The sequence below is a fragment of the Chenopodium album genome, chromosome 3 (assembly GCF_948465745.1).
Source record: "Chenopodium album chromosome 3, dcCheAlbu1.1, whole genome shotgun sequence".
Lineage (NCBI taxonomy): Eukaryota > Viridiplantae > Streptophyta > Magnoliopsida > Caryophyllales > Amaranthaceae > Chenopodium > Chenopodium album.
The window spans coordinates 452520-479170 of NC_137836.1; the positions used below are offsets into that span (position 1 = coordinate 452520).

Genomic DNA, 26651 nt, shown 5'->3' on the forward strand with positions numbered 1-26651 from the left:
ATACTATCCTTGACTTAATGAATGAAAAGACACTATCAGCCCTCTGATTGATAAATTATGTTCATCATGAAGATCAACCAGTATTTTCCCTATAGATATAGTTGTGCTTTGGAATGGAGGGGAAAGGTGTTGGTTAATGATTATGGTATATTTAGTAAGTTGTCATCTATTACTATATTAGTCAATTACCACAACTCCATAAGATATTCGTAGCCATATCAAGAAATATATAGTGAGGAGAGAGAAGAGATATCAAGGGTTAATGACTTTACCAATTCAGAACTTCCTCAAAAGAATCTCCCAATTTGGGTGAGCAAATTAAAATCAAAATCCCCCAATTTGCATTCTCAATCCTCAAATTCAAGTGTGAAGGTGCATAATCTTTAATTTTCTTTTTATGGAAAATCTTTTATTTTTAATCTGTTGATTGTTATGATTTCATTTGCTATAAATACAAAATCAATCAAGTATATTATTTTTCATTCACATGATAAATACTTGGTATAATTCTATTGCTTTGTCGTTTGTAATCATAGTTTGTCAGCTTCATGAGATGTCCAGGTGATTATCAACATATAGCACAAATTGCTTCTTTAATCTATACATTATACTCATATTTCATAATTGTGATTAGCAGCTACCTTTTGAAATGCAAGTATGTGGTCAATTTCAATGAATTTAAGCCAAAATTGAGATTAATCAGATGAGATGATAAAAAACACAACTTCATATTCATGTTGATTTATCTGCTAGTCAATAATAGTTGGGGTATATCATGACATTACACAAATCCAATTTATGCAGAAGAGGTGGACAAAAGAGGAGAGTCATCAACTTTGGGGATGGAGAAAGGAGAAGGAGCCCCAGACTATTTGGCTCAATCTCTGCTTCATCTCAGAAGGGAAACAACATCAAAGCATCAAGGGAAACAACATCAAAGCATCATCTCCGTTTACCACCATCATGTGATTCTGATCGTGAACAAGGCGACGACAAGAAACTTGACTCACGTTCACGCTCTTGTGCTAAGCTTGAACTCAAACAGTCTCTAAAAATTCCACTTCCACTCAACAGGTAACTACTAGCTCTATCAACACATATACACATAATACAACAATATTAGTTATTATCTTTTAGATATCAAGCACTCTTTTTCTTTATCATTTTTAGGCCCCGTTTGGTTTAATGTAAAACATTTTCAATGGAAAATTAGTTTTTATGGAAAACATATTTTCAAGGAAAAACACAATTGCAAATTAGTTTTCCTTTATTTGGTTGCATACAAGAAAAGTCCAAGAAAAATAAAAAATAAGAGTGGAAATGTAAGGATGAATGAGAGGGAAGTAAAAAAAAGAGGTAAGGAGGAGAGAGGAAAATGTGGCTTCCTTTGTTTTTAAAAGGAAAATGTTTTCCATGATTAAGGATGGAATTTTCCACCCTTGAAAAATTGTTTTCCACTCTTTAACAAACCAAACAAAGGAAAATGGGAAAAAATGGAAAATTCATTTTCTATGAAAACATTTTACATCAAACCAAACAGGGCCTTATTTATTAACATATTTCGCGAATTCTATTTTGTGCCATTGCATAATCTTGTACATTAATCATATTGAATTACAATCAGCCAAACTGATGCTTTGATTCTACTCACTTTTATGTTCGTGAATTTTATATTATGCATTCGCTTTATATAACTTATTTAGTGATTACAATTTTTGATTTTCTATAAGCCATGAGCAGGGTGAAAGAGCTCCAAATCATTGCGATGATCATTCAAAAGATGGTAAGACTATGTTTCTCTCCTGCCACCTAAAGTAATTTGTATGCCCTTGCCCAAAGCTAAGTAAACAGACATGGTTGTCACTTTACTTATGTTGCATGTAGTTACATTGTCTGTAAGATCTATAAATCCAAATAGGCCTTGAATTTTCAAATCTCGAGAGTAAGCTATTGCTTCCGATGCTTCTCATAAATTGATCCAGATCTATAGATACACTATTTTATATAGTCTAAAGAAAGCCACAGCATAAGAGTACAGATCATATTATTACATAATTTACATTGATTCGTTCTAATTGCCCCAGCCTCTAAATAACTGTTTGACACCATTTGTGTTGAGCCAATAAGGCCCATTTGTTGGTGTTTCCTCAAAGCTTGGCTTTGGGTGTTTATTACTACGTGTTCATTTCTTGGTGAGTGTATGGTCTCACACTTGAGGGGGGAGATCATTAAGTGCAATTGTGTGAGTTTTATGTGCCCCATGTTGAAAGATAAAGATTTTTCACTTTATAACCCAAATAGGCTACTCTTACATTGCCAATTGGATTTAGGACAAAATCTCACTTTGGGCACAGTGTGTGGGTTCTGTCTCTTTTCTCTCCATTGTTATAATAAATTGGTATCTGAGCTAGGTTTGGTTGGATTGTTCGCACCCTCTGATAGGGCTTGTGCCGATAAGGCCCATATGTTGGTGTCTCCTTAGAGCTTGGCTTTGTCAGGTCTGAGTGTGAATCTATCTGTATTGTTCAAGGGGAAGATCATTAAGTGCTAGCATGTAAGGATTATGTGTCACACATTGGAAGATAAAGTAAAGAACTTTCACTTTCTAACCCTAGTGGGCTAAAAAGATTCAAAGCTTATACTAACGAGCAAATTGTATTTCCAATATGCAGATGAGTCTGGGTTACCAGATAAAAGTAGCCTTGAGCTTGTCCTTGACACATTGCAAAGGTAAGCTCAATTACTTGCACATAGTAGTATCACTATAAAGCTAGATGTCTTATCTTTTATCCTCTTTGTGTACTTTTAGTTTTACTTGCATTTTTGAAACAAAAGGCAAATCGGGCTGTAAAATGTTCAAAGTACCTATCAAATTCCATAACCTTAAAAAAAACAACTCTCATATTTCAGGAAAGATACATATGATATATTTGCAGAGCCGGTGGATCCTAGTGAGGTTAGCTACCCTTTCTATCATCATGTTTGAACCCATCAATTTTGGTTATTGATTAATACTCCACTATATCTAAATAAGTGCATTAGTTTGACTGGTACATGTGCCAATGCACAACTTATAATAGATACGAAGGGAGTATAATAATGTAGTAATATTATTCTTGTTTTCTACATATGTCATAAGAGTGTCATTTTCCAAAATATCTTCAGGTCGAAGAGTACTATGAAATTATCAAAGAACCAATGGATTTTGGCACAATGAGAGCTAAACTTCATGAAGGCATGTACAAGAATATTCAGCAGTTTGAGGTCTGATATCTCCATAAGTACAATGTCTTATTGAATGCATGTGCGTATGCTTGTGCCGTTGTGCGTGCGTGCACGTGGGTGTGCCTGTGTCGCGCGCGCGCGCGTGTGTGATCTACCCAAATTATCTCATTTTTAATGCAGACATTTGAATGTCATCTGACTTGTCATTGTTCTTTGCAGCATGATGTATATTTGATATTTGGGAATGCTATGCATTTTAATTCATCATCTACTGTGTATTTCAGACAGGTTAGCTCTTATATTTTGTATTTTAGAAAGTGCTGATTATAATATTATAACTTTCCTCATGTTGTGATACGAAAAGTTGAATTTCCTAGGCACGTGCTTTGGAGGATTTAGCAAAAAATATTTTTTTTGTCCTGAAAAAGGATCCTAAAAATTTCAAAATGGACTTCACTGCAATAAGGCGAAGATCAGGTAGAAAGTTTGGTGGTGAACATAGTGGTTTGACTTTTGGCTCATCCGGGAAACTAGCAAGGGACTTGGGATCCAATAGCATGCATACTGATCTTGGTCGTAAAGGTCAGTCATTATTGATAAGTACTTAGTTGAGATTTTGGGGATTGTTAATGTTTTAACCTCAAGTAGAGGAAAAACCCTTTTAGTTGGTCAAGTCAATGAGATTATACATCAACTTTTTAAAGGAATTTGTACTTCAAACAAAAAGAAGTGATGTCATAAGCCTTTCTTTCTTTTATAGCTTTTAGTTTAGTGTTCAGGGCATTGTGTGCCTATAGGAACCTACACCCATCAACATGAAAAGCAGGAAAAGGGGGAAAAAAAGGAAAAAGAAATTTTATAGCTTATTGAGCATAAAAGCATGCACTCTAACAGAAATTGGCAGAAATCTTTAATTTGTAAGCTCCTTAGATGAGAAAATTCTCTACAGTCTTAAGGCCTGTTCTCATACGTTTATTTTCAGCTCAGCTCAGTTCAGTCCAGCTCCTAATTTCCTTCTCTTATAAAATATTTATTTTAGTTCAGTTCAGCTGAGTTCATTCTATGAGAACAAGCCCTTAGTTGATGCATCATCTAAGTAACATCTCTTCTTTGAAGACAGGTTTTGGAAAAGAAAGAAAAACTTCCTTTTCTGGAATTGATCGGCGTTCTACATACAAACCTTGGATTTGCTTGTTTGATGAAACAAGTTCAGCTGTTTCACCACTATTTTGTGGCACAAAACCACTCATACCTGTAAGGTTTTATTGCTATGTCTCTGTCTACCTATTTTCCATATTAGCTAGTTTTGAGAAAGCAGAGGTTATGAAAAGATTCGTCAGCTGGCTGCATTAAGTGGTTATCTTAGATTTTTAGTATTAGCTAGATGGGCATAGATGCCTATCAGTGTTGCTCGTTTGTCAATTTATGTTGCTCTTTATATTTCAATATGAAGCCAAGGTCATTTGTTTGTGCATTCACTCTAGAGACACCCTTATTTCTTCTCCCTTTTGGGTGAGTGAGTTTATATCTTCTGTTTGCAGGAAAATCTGGAAGAGTCTGGATACAAAGAAAGCTTTATGTCATTTGCTAGAAATTTGGGACCTACTGCTCATAGAGTTGCAAAAAATAAATTGCAAGGACTATGGATGCAATCCTCCTCCAGTAGTAGGTCTCAAATGAATGGTTGGGACAGTTATTCTGCCCACAATTCTCAAGCCCCTGCTGCCTCATCTCTTGTTCAAAAAGAACCTGCTAACTCTTTGTTATGTGGTACCATACCCAGCACAAGTCTTGCTGCATCTCACCGTGTGATTGGCATTGAAACAGCCAATGACATAAGGAAAACAAGTGATGTTAGCACAAGTGGAGAGAAATCGGCCAAAAGTTTTGTAGATATTAAATCTATCATCCCATGTATGAGCCTGGGAACAAGCGATTGTGTCTTAAGGGATCAAGCTCAAGGTAATATGAAAAACAATAAAAGTATTTCTGCCATTGCTAGCGGAGATAAACTTAAAAACCAAATCTCCGTAAATCACTATGGTGAATTGGATGTCATAACCCACACTAGTAGCAAGGACAGTGAAAATACTGAATTTGCAAGACCAAGAGTGCTGCTGAAAGATGGTGGCACGCTAAGCTGCCATCTGAATACAATGCTTCCAGCTGTGAAAGAGACAATTTTGGAACAATTTCAGGCTGGCAACAACTTTGACTTGAATCAGGTTCAGGCTATCCCAAGTCCAAGCTATCTTGTTGGGCGTTCTTATGAAGATGACAATTTAGAGACTCGTGAGGTGAAATCTTGTTCTGGATTATTTGAAGCAACCAAGTTCAACCATCTTTCCTCTACAGGTCACGCCAAAGCAGCAATATATGAGGACGTGACTAATATGCATCCATCATCAATCCCCAGCCAATTTAACTTTAATCTTCCTTATTCAAAGTCGAGTATGGGAAAATTGGGTGAAGTTTTTGAAAACAGCTCTACCACAAATGGACAGCAATCAGCATTTCAGCTGCCTCCGGAGCTGAATAGTATCAGCCCCTCACCAAATGTATCTAAAATCAGCTTTGGGAAGGCGTCTGGCGGATACACCAACCACAATCATGGATTCTATCTTGAAAACCATCATATGACATCACCCTATACTATATAGACTCAGTTACCTAAAGTTTATACTTAAGGTGATTGCATATTGCCATCTTACCACTAATAATCCTCTCATAATGATACCCACTGCAACAACCCTTTTTTGCTCTTTCTTTCTGTCTTTTTCCCCTTTTTGGTGGCAGCCTTGAGGCCATTTTATTGTTGATTGAAAGAGTTGAGTAAATTATAAAGTGTTGGAATGAATGACGAAAAAGGATCGATCAATGATCACATTGTTGTGATTGAAAAAGGATATATTTATTATCATTTTTGTTAAGTAGTAAAGTGTTAGGACAACCAAAAATGAAAAGTGGCCAAATAAATTTGGATGGAGGAAATATATTATTCATCGATAAAACTTTTGTTGTACCCTTAAGCACTACTCGTACTTGCATGTTACTTATAACTCGAGCCAACTAGTTAATCAATTAAAAACAGTTTCTAAGCTTGACAAAGTTAATCTAAGCTTACAACTATTCAACTTGTATAGACATAAGCACAACTCAAGTTTGATGAGTTGATTAATTATTGTATACTCCATGCTAAAGGTTAGTATGAGTAAAAATTATCTATATGCATGTAGTAGAGCTATAGGACCAACTCCAGTATTCCACGTGTAATTTAGCCACATTTAGATTCAAAGATATACTGAAGAGAATATTACTATGATTTTGGAAATGGCTAAAATGTAATGCAATATGCAAGTAACATTATATACACCTTGCTTTGATAGGGAAAAAGTATCTTATGTTGAATAACTTTCTACGGAAGAAAAAAAAAAAAAAAATTTACATCCTCCCACTCCCGCCCCTCAAAAAAAAAAAAAAAAAAAAAAAAGAAAAAAAAGAAAAAAAATTTAATCATATACATAAAAGTAGAGCTTCCAACAAGATCCTTCCCAGCATCAAGAAACAGACGTAAAGCCTTGATAACTTCCTCAGTTGGATACCACAAATGCGGTGATGGCAGAGAAGGCCCCGACGTAAGGAAAATATGCCTCATGCTTCTGTGTGAATTGAAACTATTGTGATTCTGATAATTTCCTATTCCATCCAGTGCCGTGTTGTTTACAGGATCTCAGTCGGGAAACTCAACAATATAATCCTTGTTGTGGTCCTGCAACAAAGACAAAAAAATTAAATTAACAAACACGGAATAAAGTAAAAATGAGTTTGAATTCATCTCATACACTGCTAAGAAATATACAAGCATCATATTAGATTAAAGGTTTTTCATTTTTTTTTTATCTAAACATTTTTAAATATACAAGATAAAATATTAAATGATGATGAATACCCGAGTTCCTCAAATGAGACTCCTGCCTAAGCAGGGTAAGGGCCTAAGAATTATAAGACATTTGCAGTCTATACTCTCTACAAATACAAAAAGGTTATTCCAATTCCAATCCAATACTAAACTAATATCAATAATGACTCTTTCAGCTCAATCGACAAAGAATAATGCAAGACAAATTGTATTAGCACTTTTAGCAGTAGTTTTGCCTTAGTTTTATAATACCTTCAGACTTTCATATTACTTTTTTTGCCCAAACTGCCAAATCTTTCATTTTAAATGTCTAGCTACGACCTACAGGTACAGTGTCTCAAAATTTTATTGGTACCCACTCCCCTTTGTCAAAGTAACAATTTTTTACGACCAAAACATAATAATACAGCAAGAGAGAACGACCCACCCTTAAAGGAATTGATAACTGCCATTGATGTATGAGGATGCGTGAAGAAGTAACATACATCAATAGGAAATAAGACACATGTACTATCAGCTAGACAGAAGTCACAGAACTTACTGCAATTCCATCTGTACAATTGTAAATGGTGTGATAAAGAATTTCCCAGGCTGTCTCTAGCTGATGAATAGCTTTACCATAGCGCCTACGAGAATAAGTTTTGATCCAGTTCTGTGGTAAGAAGTTTCTACACCAGGGTTAACTGTATGATATCTCACATGTCAAACATGGGTATCATAATGAGATTAAAAGTAAAAGTTCTTCAGGGGGGAAAAAAATAACACTGATTGAACTTTAAGATTTCAATTATCTTCAAATATGGGTTTTCTATACAATTTATATTCAATTTTGTAATCAGGTATTCATATGCACCCAATATCTGCAAGTAAATATCAATCATATAATCACATCTATTCACCTACAAGTTGAATTTTTTCATTTCGATAGGCCATCTCAGACATGAGCTCATAAACAACTGTGCTCAATACCTTCCATGCACATGCCAACACCTACCTAAATGAAACATTAATGAGAATAAAAAATATCAGAACACATAAAAACTTCAGTTCTTGATCCATAGAGCTGAAGGTATGTGAACATATCACATTGTACCATTGTTGAATTTTCACTAGTTCGAGCATCAACTGGCCCTGAAGATATAGAGTCCAGTACACCATACATCTCAATATTTTCACCAAAGTTATGAAGCATGCACCTGGTAACAAATGTACAAGTATTACTACGATTTATTGATAATAATGACTTACCCACTGAAATTAGTTTATTTACCAGACATAAGGAGTGCCATAGAATTGAGACGATGTTTCCCATACAGGTTTAACTTCAGCAAATAGATCAAGAACTACCATTTTCCCTTTGGGAACAGAATGGAGGAGAGCCTACATTGAAAAGAAGCTTGTGTCAAATTTCACACAGAGGAGACATCAAGAATGAAATCTTTTGGTTTGATACAACAAAGAATTCAATATGCTAAGGACCGATAGTGCAAGTTAGAGTCATAAAGTTCATAACTGATCATCCAATAATAAATGAATGAAAGTTAACCTTTATAAAGGAGAAAATAGCAAAAACATAACCTTTTCTTTTGAGAGGGGGGAGGAGGCTGGTCTAATTTCCAAGGCTGATCCCATGCCTGAGTAGGTTAGTTCTGCCTAACCACTCATTTATATTGAGAAAAAAACTAAAATGACTGGTGCAAAAAATAAAAAATAAAAGGGTTGCTTCCTTTCCTAGTATGTTAAGTACTGACAAAAATGGTATCAGGCTATCAACAGCCAAATTTTATCAGGGTTTTGAGGTTAAAACTGGAAAGAAGAGCCAAGAACATACTTCCATTTGAGGAGGCTTCCAAAAATTCCAATCTGAATAGAAGAGCCATCCCTACAAAGAAATAAACATTGGATTATATAATTAACAAATGAGCCTTTGATGATGTTGAAATTTACATACAATCGATTTAAGACTACATGTTGAAATACTCGGATAACAAGTGCCCATAGAATTGGTAAACTATCAATAACTCCATTTCCTAATTTCTTTCCCAAAAGAAAACACATGACATCAGTCTTTCCTGGATTGGATGTGAAGGCTTAACATACCATGTACAGTAGATAGGAAAAAAAAAAGAGGGTGGGGGGGGAATGGATTTAATTATAATTACGTTTCTCAATTGATTCCAGATACACAAAGTGGGATATATGTTTTAGTTGATACATTTCATGGATGATTGAACATTACCAAGAGGAGTCAAACAAAGAACAAACTTATTCTTGCATTAAGTATGTGAAAAGTGTTGCTTAATACTCAAGCCTTTACATCCTTGTCCGTCATTATAAATCTGCTCTAATTTCAGCAATCAATACAATATCATCCAGACAAGGAGGGACTGGAACAAGGAAAAGGGGGGGAATTATATTACCTGCATAAGCCACACAGCATACTTATCACCTTTGACCATAGCTTCATAAACAGCAGCCCTAAGTGATGATATATAAGTTGGGTCGTCAGTGGGTGGAGAGTTTTCATTGAAAGTGTCACTGTCCATGTCAAGTCATTAAAAGAGCAAAGATACAATTTCATAGTACCAACTAGCAGTAAAACATTCAAGAATGAAATAGTTAGCAAACAATATTTCCTCTGATCATCTAATAATTATAAAATGTGTTAATTGCATTTATGTGTGTGTGTGATTGTTAGTATACTATAACCATTATAAACTTGCAGCCAACATGTTTAAATAAAGAATTTAAGAAAATACTTAACACAAACAATTTAAAGCCCACCACGTGGGTTGCATACTTGCTTGGATTTTTGACCATGAATAGCCTGTGGACTCCACATTAATAAAACATACAGGCACGAACTTAAGTAGCAAAGACATGTTGGAACGTCAACAATTCATGATAGCACTTAGAAGAGAGTAATGCGAAATTGCAACTACCTAAAACTCAAGCATATAGCGTCTGCATAATCAACGTTAAGGACCAGGTGGACTACTACTAAGTGATTCATAGAAAAACTGGACTTACAAAATTTAAATGCCCATTTACCAGTTGTACATGTTAGTCACATCTCCATATTCTGTAAAAGGAGAAAGGATAAAACTAATAAGTTCATCATTTAATTGAAGTTCGAAAGCAATGACTGATAAAACAAACACATCGAGACAGTTCTTCAACTGTACTATTATATTAAGTACCCATCCATCAGCACAGAAAGAATGTTCACTATTAAGTACACATTTAACAAATTTGTCCGATCAAGTTCAGGGTGAACTTCCCAAAAGTAATCAACCGTTTTGGAACTTCTCAGACAATATTTTCATTGCATATTAATCAATCAGGTTTTTGGTAGCATACATGAATTGTACAGCTAGAACTGAATATTGAAATAAAAACCAATGTAATCCAGTCAATCATCTGAGCTAACTCAGCTTCAACATGATCCTTCGATTAATTCCCATAATCCTTTGGCCCATAGATACATGGACATAAGAGACCAACAACTGCTTGTGTGGGCTGAATGAACACCAAATTGCATTTCTGCCAAAGTTCATAATGGGCATGTCATATCATTAAAAGGGGGTGATCCCCTAGCAGTTTTGCCACTTCTACGTCTTTTTCAAGGTGTACCAATCACTTCTTGCTCACAAAAATATGGCTTTGTAGACTGTTGCATAAGCACAAGGACCTTATGTGTACGTCCCTCTTAAAGTACCTTTCTAAGACTTATAAACTTTTTTCCCCATATATCTGCAAAAATATATTACCATACGAGACATTTCTAGTTTCTAATTTATTATAAATTCTATGAGTTCAATCATTTTCGAATACTAATGATTCTCAAAGCAGCATATGTACAACTTTGTAATTTGTTAAAAACACAGGATCTTTGCGTGTATGTCTCTCAAAAGTAATATTCTGAGACCTCATAGGTTTTTTTCCCCCCACATAAATATACAACCATACAAGAAGTTTCTAAACATTAAAGAAACACGAAAGTTATGTCATGCTATCATCATGCATGTCTAACAAATGATATTTTGTAAAGTTAGAAACATGAAGTTCACCTTTAAACTGGTTCTTAATAAATGCCTTGCCCAGCTTAACAAATAATGGATCAGAAGGATCTAAAAGAAAAGTACAGCACCATCTGGGGTCACCACTAACTGTATTCCTGTAAAAAAGAACAAGACATGGTGAAATAGGAAATGATTTTTGATAAAAAAAAAAAAATGAAATAAAATTTACAACAAGGGAATGGAGAGAGTGTAACTCAGAAAAGTGGATGAAAAGGGGAAAGTAAGTCGAAAACGAAGGTAGAACAGAGGAAGCACTTAAATTATTGCATAAGATATATGGAGAAGAAGCAAGAGAAGTGAATACCAATTCCCCAGCCTGGTTATATTTGATGAGGGATAGATTTATCTCAGTGCTGCAGGTACATTTCCAGAGAATGAAGGCAAGACTGAAATAAAAAACAAAAAATAAAATACTGTAATTGGAACAACTTGCAATCGTAATTGTATCTGACAGTAGGCATACTATAATAAACATACATCAACTGTTGATGAAAATATTATTATTTTTTAATTATTGGGAACTGGCAAAATATGGGATTAGCTGAATTATACCTGGGGTCATTCCTAGTTCCAACATCCGGGATAATATCTGCTTCTGCAAGGCCAATTGATGATCCAACCAAATTTGCGACAATGGTCCACCCTAGCTGTTGCATTAAAAAAAATAAAAATGGCTGTTAGAGATTAAGGATAATATGTATGTATCGGATCCATGTCATTTACCTTGGCTCTTTATCAGAAAAATTGCTGATACAAAATTATATTTATACTGCTACTTTAATAATTAAGAAAATATAATTAAGGTCAAGATGAACATACAGTCTACTACGTATAAAGATGCCCCACCAGATACCATTCAACCAGAGCCTCACAGCACACTTAATCTGCTATCTGTATTTAGTTCTTCCAATTAATATTTATGTAACTTGATTGTTAGCATCTTTATCAATAAAGGAAGCAAGGGGTTTTAAGGACTATTCTACTGGGGAGATACAAATAAATTGGAATAATTTTTTTTTGGTTACTCTGTGAGGATAACTTGACCAGTTGTTTCTTTATATAAAAAAGGATCGCTTATGTAAATTGAGTGCCCAAACAACTTTCCATGATTATGAAGAGAAGTGAATGTTTGATCTGGAAGAAGCAATTCATTGATAGCACAAAATCTAGTCATAGACCTTTACGCGACATCTTACACATAAAATTAAAAAATAAAAAAAAATAAAAAAATAAAATCAGGAAAAAAAGAAAGAAAGAAAAGGCTATCAATCAAGTTTTATCACTTTTGTGACTATACATCAATAGAGCTCCATCAAGAACGATGCAAAGACATCTAAAATTATCCGGGAGCAGTCATAAGCGATGCCATTAGTTTAGGGGTGTTTCATTCTTGTATTGAGAATTTAGATCTCTTAAGGGATGATTGTAAGTGCCGAATGACTACAATTATTTAATGAAATCACCCCTCCCTATTCCATTCAAAAAAAAAAAAAAAAAAAAAAAAAAAGAAAAGTATATCCTATTAAGATGAGAAAAGGTTGATATATTGATAAATGAATCAGATTTCAAATAATATAGTTACATATGTAGATGTAGCAGGTTATATCCAACCTGAACAAAACATTAGCACTCAAGGTACAAGGCTGTAGTGAGCACTTCTTTATACTTGATATGCATAGAGATAAAGGAAAATATTGCAATAATTTATAATTATTTACTGACCAGTGTAGGTTTCCCATGCGTGCCCATGCAAGGAATGCAGGTCCACCAAAGAAATCATTCAGGTCATCTTTACTAACATTAAAGTCCTGCAACCACAAAAGTAGAAATAGGTATAAACAACTATTATTACAGTTATGTACTACTGTGTTTGAATTTGATTCTCTACGCAAATCTATAATGAGTCACGTACTTTAAAATGTCCATTCTTTGAATTGTTAGAAACAAGGCGTTTCGATTACTCAAAGCAGTTTAAACATTCAAAGTCCAATAATCAATTTGATGCATAGCTCATGGGAGTTTAGCTATGTAATTCGTGTGTTGGTAGTGAAGGATCTTGGCAGTGAAATTGTGAAACAAAAAGGAAGCACAATAGCCAACAACCCAATCAATCCTCAAGTCCTCAACCTACCAATGACTTAAATTACATGGGTATGCAATTTATCAAGCATCCATACAAAAAAGATACATTTAAGTTAAAGTGTTGGTTACCTTAGGTAGCTATATGCAACATTCCCTTACAAGTTGGCTTGCTTATGGTCTTTGATCATCAGGTATTCACATGTACGCACAACTTCAAATGTATGCTAAACATGATGCAGTAAGTTAAATGCAATAGGAGAATAATGCCAAGACTTACCACAAAGACTTTCTGCCAAATAGCTTCTTGCCCAGTAAAAGCTAAAGGCAAATTGATACCTTGAAGAGCCATCCAGTCAATCTCTTTTTCCCATCTTTGCCAATCCCGCCAGACAAAGGAATCTACAAAACCAGAATGCCAATTTAAGCAATACAAATGGAAAGATTGAAGAAGGTAAAAGTAGAATACTGAAAATTAAGTAGCAAACTATGCAGACGGTACAATAAATGAGAGACAAAATGAGATAAAATTAGAAGAATTTTCATTTAGACTTTCACACGCCTAAAAAAGGCTATAACTAAGGTATTGTGACTATTGTCTCAGTTAACAATGTCAACCAACTAATCACTTAAATACTTTATACAATCTTTTGAGGTTCAATAATTATTTGCTACTTATAGACTTGGTGTGAGACTTCCACTATTAGTAAAAGGCAATTAGCAAAAATGCATGCACAAATATTTTCAGAAAATTCATTATCTTTTTAGAATGCGGTAAAGGCATTAAGCTAAAATGCATCCACAGCTATTTACAGGAAATTTGCTATCTTTTTAGAATGCGGCAGAATGAGATCCAAAAAGAAAAAGAAAAAAAAAAAAAAAATTACCTTTTACTCTCAATAATAAGAAAGTTTATGTTCTAAATTTGTAGCATTGGCATGCAAACAAATCTACAGAAATATTGATGACAACAGCAGAAATAACAAGGAGATAAAAGTCGGGATAGAAGAATAACACTCACAACTTGAAATAACAACATTTTGATAATAATTCCAAGGAATTGGACGTTTCATGACCAAGCCCCCATCTTTTACTAAAGGAAGTGATCCCGGATCTGGTATAGAAGCCATGTGAACACCTCCAGTCTTCTCCCATGATATATGTGCACCACACAGATACTTCAAGTACCAGTGAAGGCCAGAGGCTATTTCAACAGCGGTGGTGCCCCTAATCCTGAAAGATGAATCAGCACATTCAGATGTCATGCCAATAGGAAAAAAAGGGAGAAGGATGACAGGATAGCTAACGATTGTGATGACATTTAACAGCAATTATTATGTTTTACTTACACTATCTGCGGCTCATGCCTGCTTGACTTGTTGTAGTTTTCAACCCTAAAGCAACTGTCTCCACCACAAACATCCTACTACAGGAAAATAAGATTTTGTAAGCACAATATGTGTTTAAGCAATAATATTGCAATCCTCACACTATTTGCGAAGCATTATAGATGGCAAAAAAATTTAGGTAAATGCATACGACTTTAGTCACACATGCATGTAGACAACCAGACTGCTAAAGAACGCATTTTTGCATTCCAAGCACACGCAAATCTCACGGATTATAAGTTCCAGTGAAAGATTATGCAACCTGTAAAATTCAAAGATGAAACTTCTTATGAATTTGATGAACAATGTATGTTCTCCCAGGCATAGCAACTTAATCAAAGAAGTTGGAGTATATATTTGCCATCCACTAATGACATTGATTGGTGACAATCGCAATTAGGAAAGAAGCCATTGATGCTCACGACAAAGTGCTGCTGAAAAAAACATGCCAACAGTTAACCCGCGGCCTAGCTCTAGTTAAGAACAACTTAGCTTGCTCTTCCAAGTTCACATAAAAGGGCTAGTCACCCTTTCATAAAGTCTTGGCAACAAAATTAGACACAACAAAACTAAATTATCCAAAAATGGTAAGGCATCAAAGAAGCTGCGGAGGACAAAGCACATTCGGGGGATCGATACACTCATTTCGAACCAAATTCGCAGGTACATTGGTCATAAAATTGAACAAACTTATAAATATCAACAATAAAACCTTAATATTTACATTTGATTAAAGAACACAATCTCAAACAACAAGCACCAAAATCCAAACCTACAAAACCCACAAATTTATAATTAAAATAAAAACTTGACATAATGCAAAACACCCATTCAAACTAATATAGCCTTTAACTTCATAAAAAAAAAAATATTAATAAAGCTAACAAAATGATAAAGAATTAAAAGACAATCATAGTCAAATCCCTTAAAGTAGAAAATACATGCAAATCAAACCCAGAAAAGAAATAGCTAAAAAAAGATGATACCTTTGAAATGATGTTGAAAATAAAGGAGGAAGAGTGAGAAGGCAACAATCTATGAAGAAGGGCTTTAGCTGCATTTTCCTGGATAGTTGGAGATGATCGTTGAGAATCTAAACGGTTGATTACAGACCTAATTTCTTCTGGATAATGTTGAGATGAATCGCATGTTAGGAAAATCAAAAGCAGAGCTAATATCGGAAGCAATAACTTGATTTTGTTCATGATTTATTAGGGAATTTTTAACATTCAATTGAATTCAAAGCTGCGTTTCTCAAATTCTATCCTCTTTGGTCAACGTTAAAAATGATTGAAGTTGGTCCCTTTTTTTCTGTCTTTTAAAAGTACTCTGTATTTTTTTTTCACAAGTACTAAGGGTCTGTTCCGATTGACTGAACTCAGCTGAACTGAACTGAACTGAATTGAATTGAGCTGAGCTGAACTGAACTTATTAATTAGTGATTTTTAACTACGAATTAGTGATCTTTGATTATTTATTGATTATTTATTACTATACATATGTGTATATACAAATGTACATATTAAAATATTTACGAAAAATATACTATATAATTATAATTATAAAATGTATGGAAAATATATTATAAAATGTATGGAAAATATATTAAAAACTTGAAACCTCTAAACATTTTAAACACATATACTATTTATTATTATTATTATTTATTGATGATTATTATTATTATTTATTGATTATTATTATTAGTATTATTATTTCAATTATTATTATTATTATTATTGTTGTTGTTGTTGTTGTTGTTGTTGTTGTTGTCGTTGTAATAAGAGCTTAAAAGAATGAAATTTGGTTTTATATCATTAGCAATATCATTAGATATAAATTAAGAGCTGAGCTGAACTGAACTGAACTGAGCTGAACTGAACTGAACTGAGCTGAACTGAGCTGAGCTGAACTGAACTGAACTGAACTGAATTGAATTTCAACGGAACAGAACAAGCCCTAAATGCAGTACAAGTTTTTTAATCGAAAAAATTGATATTAGATTTCGTTAGATTCGCTTTGATACATACTTTTGTAATAAGTAGTCCATACTTATTTTTTTAATAACTTTTTATTTAATTTAATTATATATACTTGTTTTTTAAAATAATTATTTTGAATTTAATAATGGAACAATTCTAACAAAATCAAATATTACAATGTAGAAATGTACTTGTAATGTGACTCAAAATCGTTGATAGTAAATATGAGTAGTGTCTACTTGTAGACTTGTGGACTTTGTGGTAGATTTAATTATAAACATTTTTCCTTATGGTTGAGTAGTGATGGATGGATCGGATGGCATGGTGGCTGCCAATAGAATGTAACAATAGGGGTCGTGTCAATAGGGGATGGTGGTGGTCGATGGAAGTGCGTGAAGTAGAAATATATTTTTTATCCTCGAAACTTGTTCAATTGTCGAGCGATTCTCCTAAATAATGTAGAAACATAAACTAATTTCTAATATACATTAATTTAAAAACTATTTCTCACAATATCGTCCACATAAGCTCGGTTTCAAGACTCGGTATTAAGTACGGCTGTACAGAGCAGTAAAATAAAATGTACTACTAAGCTTTGCAAGCTTATTTCCTCAAAGTTGCTCAAGCTTATCAAAAGTACTCCGTACTGTATTTGAAGACAAATACTCCGTACAAAATAAATACGGTTGGTTGTCAAAAAAAAAAAAAAAAAAACAGAGTAAAAGTATAAAATCCGACTGCCCCTCTTATTTCCTCAAGTTGGTTGATAAACCCTAATAATCCCAAAACCCTGCAAGTTCTCTACTCCTCAAGTTGTTTTGTTGAAGACTTGAAGTTCCTCTTCTGAAGCTCTCTACTCCTCAAGTTCCCTGGTCAGTGCTCAGTCACCGAGTCACGACACAAGTTCTTCTCGGCGACCTGACGGAGTGACGGTGTTCAGGGGATGCTCACTGTTCTCGGCCTCCAACTCCTCCAAGGCTCCAATTAAGGTTCCCTTCTTTCCTTTCTTTTTTGTTTTAATGTTTCAATAAGGTTCTGTTTTTTGTTGGTTAGAATTTGAGTATGAAATTATGAAATGAAATATTGAATAATTGAATTGATTAATTTAATTGAACTATTCAAGTAATGAAGTATAATGTTGGTGTTTAGCTGTTTATGTAATAATTGAATTGACCAAATTTGCTGTGTTGAATTGTTGATGAATTTAACTTGCTGATTTATGATTTTATGAATTGAATTTGTTAATTGTTATGTTGATGAATTATATGTGCAAATTGCTTACTGCCTTTTTTGAAGTTCTATTTTTTTTTTTTTTTTTTTTTTCTAATTCAATTGAAGTTGTAATGATGATTGAACTTGCAAATATGATAATAATGGTATATGTTCTGATAAAACATAATAATGCTACAAATTCCAGAAATCTAATTCAATGAAGAGATCCCAAGAAAGAAGTATTTCCAGTTTTTTTTCAAAAAGAACACAAAGAGAACCACCTGATAATCATCCTTCCAACCATCAAAACCCACCAAATTATGAAAATTCCCCTTTCACCCTTTGTTTCATCAAAATCCACCAAATAGCATGGGAGATGGTTTGTTAAATGACACTATAGTTACTTATTTGGAGAAAGATTTGTTCTTGAATGTAAGTCTTGATGCAATTGTAAATTGATGTCGTGAACATTTGTAAATTTTTTTAAGTACTTGTGTTGTAATGTAATAACATACATTCTATGTACTTTTTAAATTTGATTTTGTATTAATTAATTTGTCTTGGCTCATTTTTTAACTTAGTATACGTTGCGCTACCCCTGTCTCCAAATCCTGGATCCGCCACAGCTGCAAGCTCCAAATTTTGGAAAATTCCTCTGATAATTATTAATCTGCCATAACAATGGAGGTTGAAGGAGATAAAGAGATGGATAATGGGAACAGTGTGATGTGTCAGTTGGCAGACCCAGAAGGCAATCCTCTTGGAACTGCCATGTATCTTCCTCAAAATGCTGGTCCTAAAGAACTTCAACAAATCGTCAATACCCTTCTCAACAATGTAACCTTTTCTCATTAACATTCTTTTTTTGTTTATTTCAGAATTTCCCAATAATTTTACATTTTTTGGGTAATTTTTATTGGTTAAATTTTGCAACTGTGATGACATAATTATGCTTTTCCTTGCTTTTTATCAAATTTAGTGTTATGGGTTTTGTGTAACTAGCTGATTCATGAATTGTGGTTAATTTCAACGGTTTTCCTCTATTTATTACGACAAATTAATCAAAATAATTTAACACCGGTAACCGGGGCGAGTTGGGATATTGAGGAAGTATCAATTTATGTATGTTTGTTTGGGAGGAGAGGAGAGAGAAGGGATGGGAAGGTTGACTCTATTTTGAAGCTGGAAGTGATTTGTGTGAATTGTAGTTGCATGAATTCATGTTTCTATTACAGCTGATCACTGAATTTGAAGGTAATTAATTGGGAAATATTCAGTATTTATGAGTGGTGGATAATTAGCTTCTTTAGTATGAAAACATAGGTACTCACATTTAAAGTGATTTCATATTCATTTAAATCAGTATTGCTTTAGGTTGGATTATAAGATTACAAGAATGCTTTACCCTTCTGGGTGGGTGCTTTAGTGTTCGTATTTAGATACTCAGAAATTTCAGATTCTTAGGTTGGTCTATGCATGTGGGGTTTAATTGTATTGACGTTCAAATCTAGAGCTTTCTTAGAGAAGCTTAAATCATACAGGCTTGCCAATTCTCTATAAGCAAAGTTCAAAACGTGCTAACATCAAATGATGGTTACTTTATTCAATTTTTTAATCCTCCGTCTGCTGGGTATAACAATGGAATTTGTACTGTAGATAATCATAAATCTTGAAGTGCATTCCACATAAGCTGTCTATTAAACATCAGTGGAGACAGTGATCTTATTCTTTTGTTTTTTCAGGAAGATAAACTACCATATGCGTTCTATATATCAGATCATGAGCTGCTTGTTGAACTGGGAAACTATTTACAGAAAAATAAAGGTTGGCTTTATCAATTGTATTACTAGTGTGTTTTCTTGCCATATTAATGGTGTTATATCTTGATTTCTTCCTAAGGCTATTAATATATGGTGTGTATGCAGTATCTGTGGAGAAGGTTGTTCAAATAGTTTATCAGCCTCAAGCAATTTTCCGCATCCGTCCTGTTAATCGTTGTTCTGCTACAATAGCTGGTAATTCTTTTATTTGTGTATGAGTAAGCCATTCAGATATTAAATATGTTCTAAATCATTGTGAATTCTAGCACGAAGAATGATAAAGGGGAAAAGAAAATCAAGGGCTAAGCCAATTTACTAGGGAGAAGGCGAGAAGCTACCATTTGATGTTTGTCTTGTTGTGGTTAAATAAATAACTATGTGCTGATAATACTGGCTTACTGTCTCATATTCTAGTGATCTGTTTTAGTTGGTATTGATTATTGCTATCCTGATCTTGTGCTGCAGGTCATACTGAATCTGTGCTTTCAGTCGCATTTAGTCCTGATGGCCAACAGTTAGCCAGTGGATCGGGTGACACTACTGTTAGACTGTGGGACATAGCTACTCAAACACCAATGTTCACTTGTACAGGTTTGGTTCTTAGATTAACTGGAGCTTTTGGAAATGCATGTAGGGACCTGAGAGCTGCATTAGAAACTTCATTCTTACTGTACCCTTCTGTTTCACTCTCCGCATGTCATCGATCTCCTTTTTAATCCAAGTTTTATGATTCACAAGAGTAAATTGGGGGGTTGTCTCGATGTGATCTCTGTTCTTCTGTTTTTTATAACATTTTAATGGCACTTGGATTATTTATATGGGCTATTTGTAGTTGATTCATTCTACGGAGATGTTTACGTAGGATATATGAGTATAAGTCTTGACTATTCAAGATTTCAAGTTACCGGAAGAAAAGATCGTTAATGAGGATAAGTCTTGACTATTCAAGATTTCAAGCTCAGTGAATTGGGACTCTGTAACTTAATGGTATTGTGTCTTTCAGTTCATCCTATGGAGATGTTTTAGCAGGATAAATAAGTAGTAAAGATTTTACATTAAATTTAGGATAATTTGCCAATTACTACCGCAAGTTAATACCACTTTGTAAATTACTACCGCAAATTAAAAAAGTTGTGAATTACTACTGAAATTTTTTTTAAGATGTTGCGATTACTACCAAACCTCCATTAAACTCAACTATGACGTCATTATATCCCTTTAACCCGTGTTTGACCATGGTTAAGGGCTTTAACCAGCCCCCCCCCCCCCCCCCCCCCCAAAAAAAAAAAAAAGAAAATGGATTAGGGATATAATGACGTCATGGTTAAGGGCTTAAACCATGGGTTAAAGTGATATAATGACGTCATAGTTGGGTTTAATAGGAGTTTGGTAGTAATCGCAACATCTTAAAATTTTTTGCGGTAGTAATTCACAACTTTTTTAATTTGCGGTAGTAATTTACAAAGTAGTATTAACTTGCGGTAGTAATTAGCAAATTTCCTTAAATTTATGGAAACTTGGGGAGAAAGGTTTATGACCGTGCTAATAAGTACTGCTTGCATGACTTAATAATGGTTTTGTGTGCTTGCATGTCTTTCATCTGTTTGATACTCCTATTTGCTCATGACTTTGTTTACTAGTTTTTCTTAAGTTCCTTTGGTTCTTTCTTGTTTAGGACACAAAAATTGGGTACTCTGCATAGCATGGTCCCCTGATGGTAAATATCTAGTCAGTGGTAGCAAGGCAGGAGAGCTTCAGTGTTGGAATCCTCAGACAGGAAAACCATCAGGAAGCCCACTTACGGTATACTTTTTGTGCAAAAATAAATATACGAAGATATATCAAAAGATTAAGTTGCTAGCTTTGTGCATTTGTTGAAGAACTATAAAGGGGTCCAATGCCACATTGGCAACTCATGGCTGACGAATTATGAGCTTTAAGCAGAACTTAGGTTTTTACTTTTTAAGATGACTTGGTTGGAAGGAGTGAGGAAGGATATGAAGTGCATGGATTTACGTGAGGATGAAGTTTTGGATCGTAAGGGATGGAGGAGAAAGATTTATGTTGATGACTACACGGAATAATCAAATTTGGTTCATGTTAGCCGACCCCACTTTTGGGATTAAGGCTTTGATTGATTGATTGATTGATTGATTGATTGTTCCATTATCATGGTTTCCCTTAGCTATGTTTCTTTCTATGTACAGTTTAAGGATTGAATATTAACAATTGGTAGCTTCTAATCTACAAGTCTGACAAGAGAAATATCATTTGTCATCATGACCTATGATTACTGTCTATGAAAAACTTTTCCTGGTTTATTTTTATCAACTCAGCCAGGCAGTAACTGTACAAAAGATTTTTCCTTACTAGAGATGGCTTATTTTGACCTTGTAAATATTTACATGCTATTAAAATTAATTGATTGTTTGTAAATGTAGGAAGTAATTTTGACAACACCACCTCTAGCTTAAGAAATAGAAAGTTGTTGGTAGCATGTGAATGTTCTCGCTCCTATTGACATGTAGACGTGCTAGTTTAGATCCTTGAAACAGATAGCCAAATAGGGGCCATGCTATATTTTTCTTTGCATGCTATTAACTATACTTTGCTTGAGATTCATGTGTTATTTCAAGTCTCAAGTTTGTATATAGTTACTTTTATGTAAGTAGTAACGTCATAGCATAGCAAGTAGTCTGACTAGTAGAATATTCTAGTCATGTAATTGTCTGTCTTTCCCTCGAGATTGGAGCGCTAAGGTCTGAAAATATGCAAAGGGCTCAATTATATATATATTAGATTATGAAAGGGTCCTCTAACCTACAATAACCTCTTTTTCTCCCGGGGGGGGGGGGGACAATATTGGAGAAAGCCAAGCTGAGGTGTCAAATTTTAAAATTCTGAGCTTTCTTCATAACTCTTCACTGATAAGTTTCTTGAACTTCATGTCAGGGGCACAAAAAATGGATTACTGGTATATCTTGGGAACCAGTACACCTTCAATCTCCATGTCGCCGGTTTGTAAGTTCTAGCAAAGATGGTGATGCACGTGTATGGGATGTAACACTTAGTAAAATTGTCCTGTGCCTGAGTGGGCATACACTGGCTGTAACATGTGTAAAGTGGGGTGGAGATGGTTTCATCTATACTGGGTAAGTACTCGAAGTACATGATTGTAAACATCTATTGATTTCCTTTGTAGTTTTGACTAGTCTGTTGATCATTTTAATTATTAGTAATGCTAGCCAGAGCTCTCAATTGTGCTGGTTGCTCATATATGTGTTTTTTTTTTAACCTGAAACAGCTCTCAGGATTGTACCATAAAAGTTTGGGAAACTAAACAAGGGAAGTTAATTCGTGAGTTGAAGGTATATTAGACAACTTTATCTAACGATTCTTCGAGTCACCCTGCAGTGTGTTGAATGCAATTCTTTTTGTTTTGTTTTGTTTGTTTGTTTTTTTTTTTTTTTTTTAAATAATATTATTGGTTGTGATTAAATTTTGCCGTAGATCTGTGGTGTTCATGACTTCTCTGTTTTTTTTTTCTGCAATTGATGATGTACTTTGTGTGTGACATCAGTTAGCTACGAACTGCATTTCTGGTGCTGTTGTAGAGAGGTTATCTCTGGTATTGAGTTTGCAGGTCACTTAAGGCACTGTGGATTCTTCGCCATTAGTGGATTCCCTCACATTATTCCTTAACCCTTGATTGTCACCAGTATTGTTTGATGTGTAGCTATCTTCTCTTTACCTGGACCTGATTTCTTCATTGCATTGTTTAATGTACTATAACCTTGATGTTAGGGCCATGGACATTGGGTCAATTCTCTGGCACTCAGTACCGAGTATGTCCTTCGGACTGGAGCTTTTGATCACACAGGAAAGAAGTGTTCTTCCCCAGAGGAAATGAAAGAGGTAATATAGATTTCAATCTCTATGCTTGCAGCTCCAGAAGTTAGAGTCTATAGTTGTGAGTCATCTATATTGTACATGCAAGTGATTATTTTTCTAAGAGTGGGCAAGTCTTTTCATAGATGCTATTCCACTTTCTTCTTCGTTTAGTTATGTAATTAGCTCACTTTTTCAAATAATTGTTCTGATAAATGGAATGTATGGCCTTTAGTAAGAGTTGTCATCTGAGACAGAAAGTTGAATTAATTTGCTATATTTGGTCTTCTAAGGAACTAAGAAGCTCTCAGATATTTCTGGACTGCATAGCTAAGAGCCTGTTTCATATGCAATATATATATATATATATATTGTGTGTGTGTGTGTGTGTGTGTGTTATAGTTCAGTTTAGTTGGTTTCTGATCTATCATTCCATGTTTGAACCAAGGTTGCTTTGGCTAGATACAACAAAATGAGAGGTGATGCTCCAGAGAGACTGGTTTCAGGTTCTGATGATTTCACCATGTTTCTATGGGAACCTTCTGTAAGCAAGCACCCAAAAGCTCGAATGACAGGTCATCAACAGGTGAGAGTGAGATTTTTTTTCCTCTAATTTTTTAGAAAGCTTATGTAGTTTGGCCTCAAATTTAGTGTTCCAGCTCTTACTGGGTTTACTCATATTTGATTTTCAATGTTGTATCTCCTTTTCCACATTTCTTCATTGGCTACAATATTATTGTCACTTGTTGGCTGGAAAATCTTACCTTGCCATCTAAGATTTTCATTTGTTGTTTCACTCAGCTTGTGAATCATGTTTACTTTTCTCCTGATGGGCAATGGGTGGCAAGTGCTTCATTTGATAAATCCGTTAAGTTGTGGAATGGTGTTACGGGGAAATTTGTTGCTGTTTTTCGGGGTCATGTTGGGCCTGTTTATCAAATAAGGTCTAAATTTTTCCTATACTCCTAAAATTTTCAAAATATGGTGGATATGCTGTTGTTGATCTGATATTTTATGTTCCATTGCAGTTGGTCTGCAGATAGCAGACTCCTATTGAGCGGTAGCAAGGACTCCACGCTAAAGGTTAGTACAAGTAACAACTATCCAACTTCCACTTCAACAAGTTATCATACCAAATGTGGAGGGGTTTAATCCACCTTTTCTCTTGTAGCCTTGGGAAACTTGATATTTAGTGATACCCCATTTCATCATGAAAGCTTCATTCAGTATTTGGCAATATCACCTTGACTCATATATGAATTTTGACTCCGTAGTATGTAATAACCTCTAAACAGGAAGGATGAACACAAAATATGATGCCTTTCTTGTGCAGGCAACATACAGGATTAGAAGTTGACTCCCATTTAACATAAGCTAGAACTCTAACAAGAAGTGATGATATCATTAAACTTATTTGCACAAAGCCAACTAAATTCTGGCTATATATCACGACATTGTAGGTTCACCTTGTTTCTTCATATTATGAGATCCAAATTGTGTGATGAAGATGAGGTGTATTTCTGTTTGCTGGACATAGTCTTTAATCATAATAATGTTGGTGTGGCTTGTGAGATTAGTTGCATTTTATATGATTATATTTAGTTTCTTGCTGATTTCCTATCTTCTCAATTAGATATGGGATATCAGAACGCAGAAGCTGAAACAAGACCTTCCAGGCCATGCAGATGAGGTTGGAAATTTTAATTAATGTTTCTTACCTGGATCCACCCCCCCCCCCCCCCCTCCTTTTTGAAGACATAAATTTTGATTTATAACAAATTGCCCTTGCTCTTTAACATTTACAGGTTTTTGCTGTGGATTGGAGTCCAGATGGTGAGAAGGTGGCATCTGGTGGCAGGGATAGAGTAATGAAATTGTGGATGGGCTAGATCCAGACTTGTTGAGCTTGCTGCAGGCTTGAAGAGCTAGAATTCTGATGGCGTTAACCATTGCAGGACAACATGTTTTTATCATTGCCTAGCATTTGGCATTTGATGCGCAAAAATTAGTTACAAGATCTGCTGCCACAAGTATCGCAGGCATTCTCTCCTTCTCTATTCTTTTGACATTCTTCATACAATGCTAGTTTTGTAGTTTCAACTTTTCCCTGTTTCTTCAAGTAGGTCTTATTAAATCTATCCCATTTATATACTTTGTTTTTGCTAGGTAGAACATGTACAAGGATATTTTTTTCAAATTTGTAGTTGCTTATGAGTCATATAATGTCGCAAATATATTTCCAGTGATTTAAAATGAACTAAATACTGCTGTAGAGCCTATAGTACACTAGTAGAGAGATTGGTACCATTTTTGGATGTAAAGCTATAATTTTTTCCCCCTGTATCTCTCATGATTTGAGCATGTTAATTTTCGCACATATTCTAATCATACCTGCAGAATGCATTCTATTTGCATGTGTTTCATGACTGGTGCGTTGTATTAGATCAGTGACTAGTGAGCTTAACTTTGCAGATTATTTTACTTGCTGCCTCAATGTAGCATGGTATTTTGCTTCTAGTTTAAAATCTGGAATACTTCCTGCCTTTGTGGCGAAATTAATGTGGCAAACTGGCAACTACTGCAAATAATAGCAAAATAATTACAGAGTAACTGTAAACAGCTTTATTCTCTAATCTCTTATCTAATTAATTTGTTCGGTTAAATTACAGCAAAAGAAAAAACAAACCAACAAACTGATGCATCAGCTATATACAGTGGCAAAATACTAATAAACAAACCGATAATAATTGTACTAAAGTAAGGCCTAGACCCCTGGCCTAAACACATACGAAGTAATATACTACACGTATTAATCTATGATGAGAATTGAGATATTACTGCCAAGACAATTGCTGAAGAAAATACGAATAGATGCAAAATATAGTTGAGAAATCATTAAAAGTGCCCAGCTTAGTGCTCAGCTTGAAACTTGGGGTTTCCAGCCTTAGTGCTCAGCTTGGGGTTTCCAGTGATGTTTGAAACTTGGGGTTTCCAGCCTTGGTGCTCAGCTTCAGAGCAGCATTTTTCGAGCTATTTGAATATCTGCCTGATACTTG

General features: G+C 34.6%; 2 protein-coding genes and 1 pseudogene across 5 annotated transcripts; 2 read left to right on the forward strand and 1 right to left on the reverse strand.

The window, feature by feature from the left end:
• The first annotated feature begins 156 nt into the window (after positions 1-156).
• Positions 157-6214, forward strand: LOC145623265 (uncharacterized). Of its 2 annotated transcripts, none has more exons than XM_081676463.1 (10): positions 157-372; positions 805-1074; positions 1731-1783; positions 2673-2730; positions 2911-2956; positions 3166-3264; positions 3445-3513; positions 3603-3807; positions 4346-4479; positions 4767-6214. In XM_081676463.1, the coding sequence occupies exons 6-10, from the start codon at positions 3199-3201 to the stop codon at positions 5883-5885; spliced, it is 1593 nt and encodes a 530-aa protein (XP_081532589.1). In that variant the 5' UTR covers positions 157-372; positions 805-1074; positions 1731-1783; positions 2673-2730; positions 2911-2956; positions 3166-3198; the 3' UTR covers positions 5886-6214. The 2 variants fall into 2 exon arrangements, with proteins under 2 accessions (XP_081532589.1, XP_081532590.1); XM_081676464.1 differs by having other exon boundaries at positions 1741-1783.
• A 346-nt stretch (positions 6215-6560) lies between these two features.
• Positions 6561-15983, reverse strand: LOC145623249 (alpha-N-acetylglucosaminidase-like; annotated as a pseudogene). The gene is made up of 16 exons (XR_014109830.1): positions 15680-15983; positions 14655-14728; positions 14327-14538; positions 13586-13707; positions 12949-13034; positions 11779-11873; positions 11531-11612; positions 11215-11321; positions 10196-10226; positions 9565-9622; positions 8976-9026; positions 8415-8524; positions 8238-8340; positions 8048-8138; positions 7686-7796; positions 6561-6994 (listed from the first exon to the last, which is right to left on the reverse strand). The product of XR_014109830.1 is annotated as an alpha-N-acetylglucosaminidase-like (transcript).
• Positions 15984-17458: 1475 nt separating this feature from the next.
• Positions 17459-25931, forward strand: LOC145623291 (notchless protein homolog). Of its 2 annotated transcripts, none has more exons than XM_081676465.1 (14): positions 17459-17664; positions 18469-18724; positions 19630-19711; positions 19813-19902; positions 20173-20298; positions 21383-21510; positions 22660-22859; positions 23012-23075; positions 23512-23622; positions 24044-24181; positions 24397-24539; positions 24624-24678; positions 25229-25285; positions 25401-25931. In XM_081676465.1, exons 2-14 carry the CDS (start codon positions 18569-18571, stop codon positions 25482-25484), a joined length of 1434 nt encoding a protein of 477 aa, XP_081532591.1. In that variant the 5' UTR covers positions 17459-17664; positions 18469-18568; the 3' UTR covers positions 25485-25931. The 2 variants fall into 2 exon arrangements, with proteins under 2 accessions (XP_081532591.1, XP_081532592.1); XM_081676466.1 differs by having other exon boundaries at positions 18514-18724.
• Positions 25932-26651: the final 720 nt, after the last annotated feature.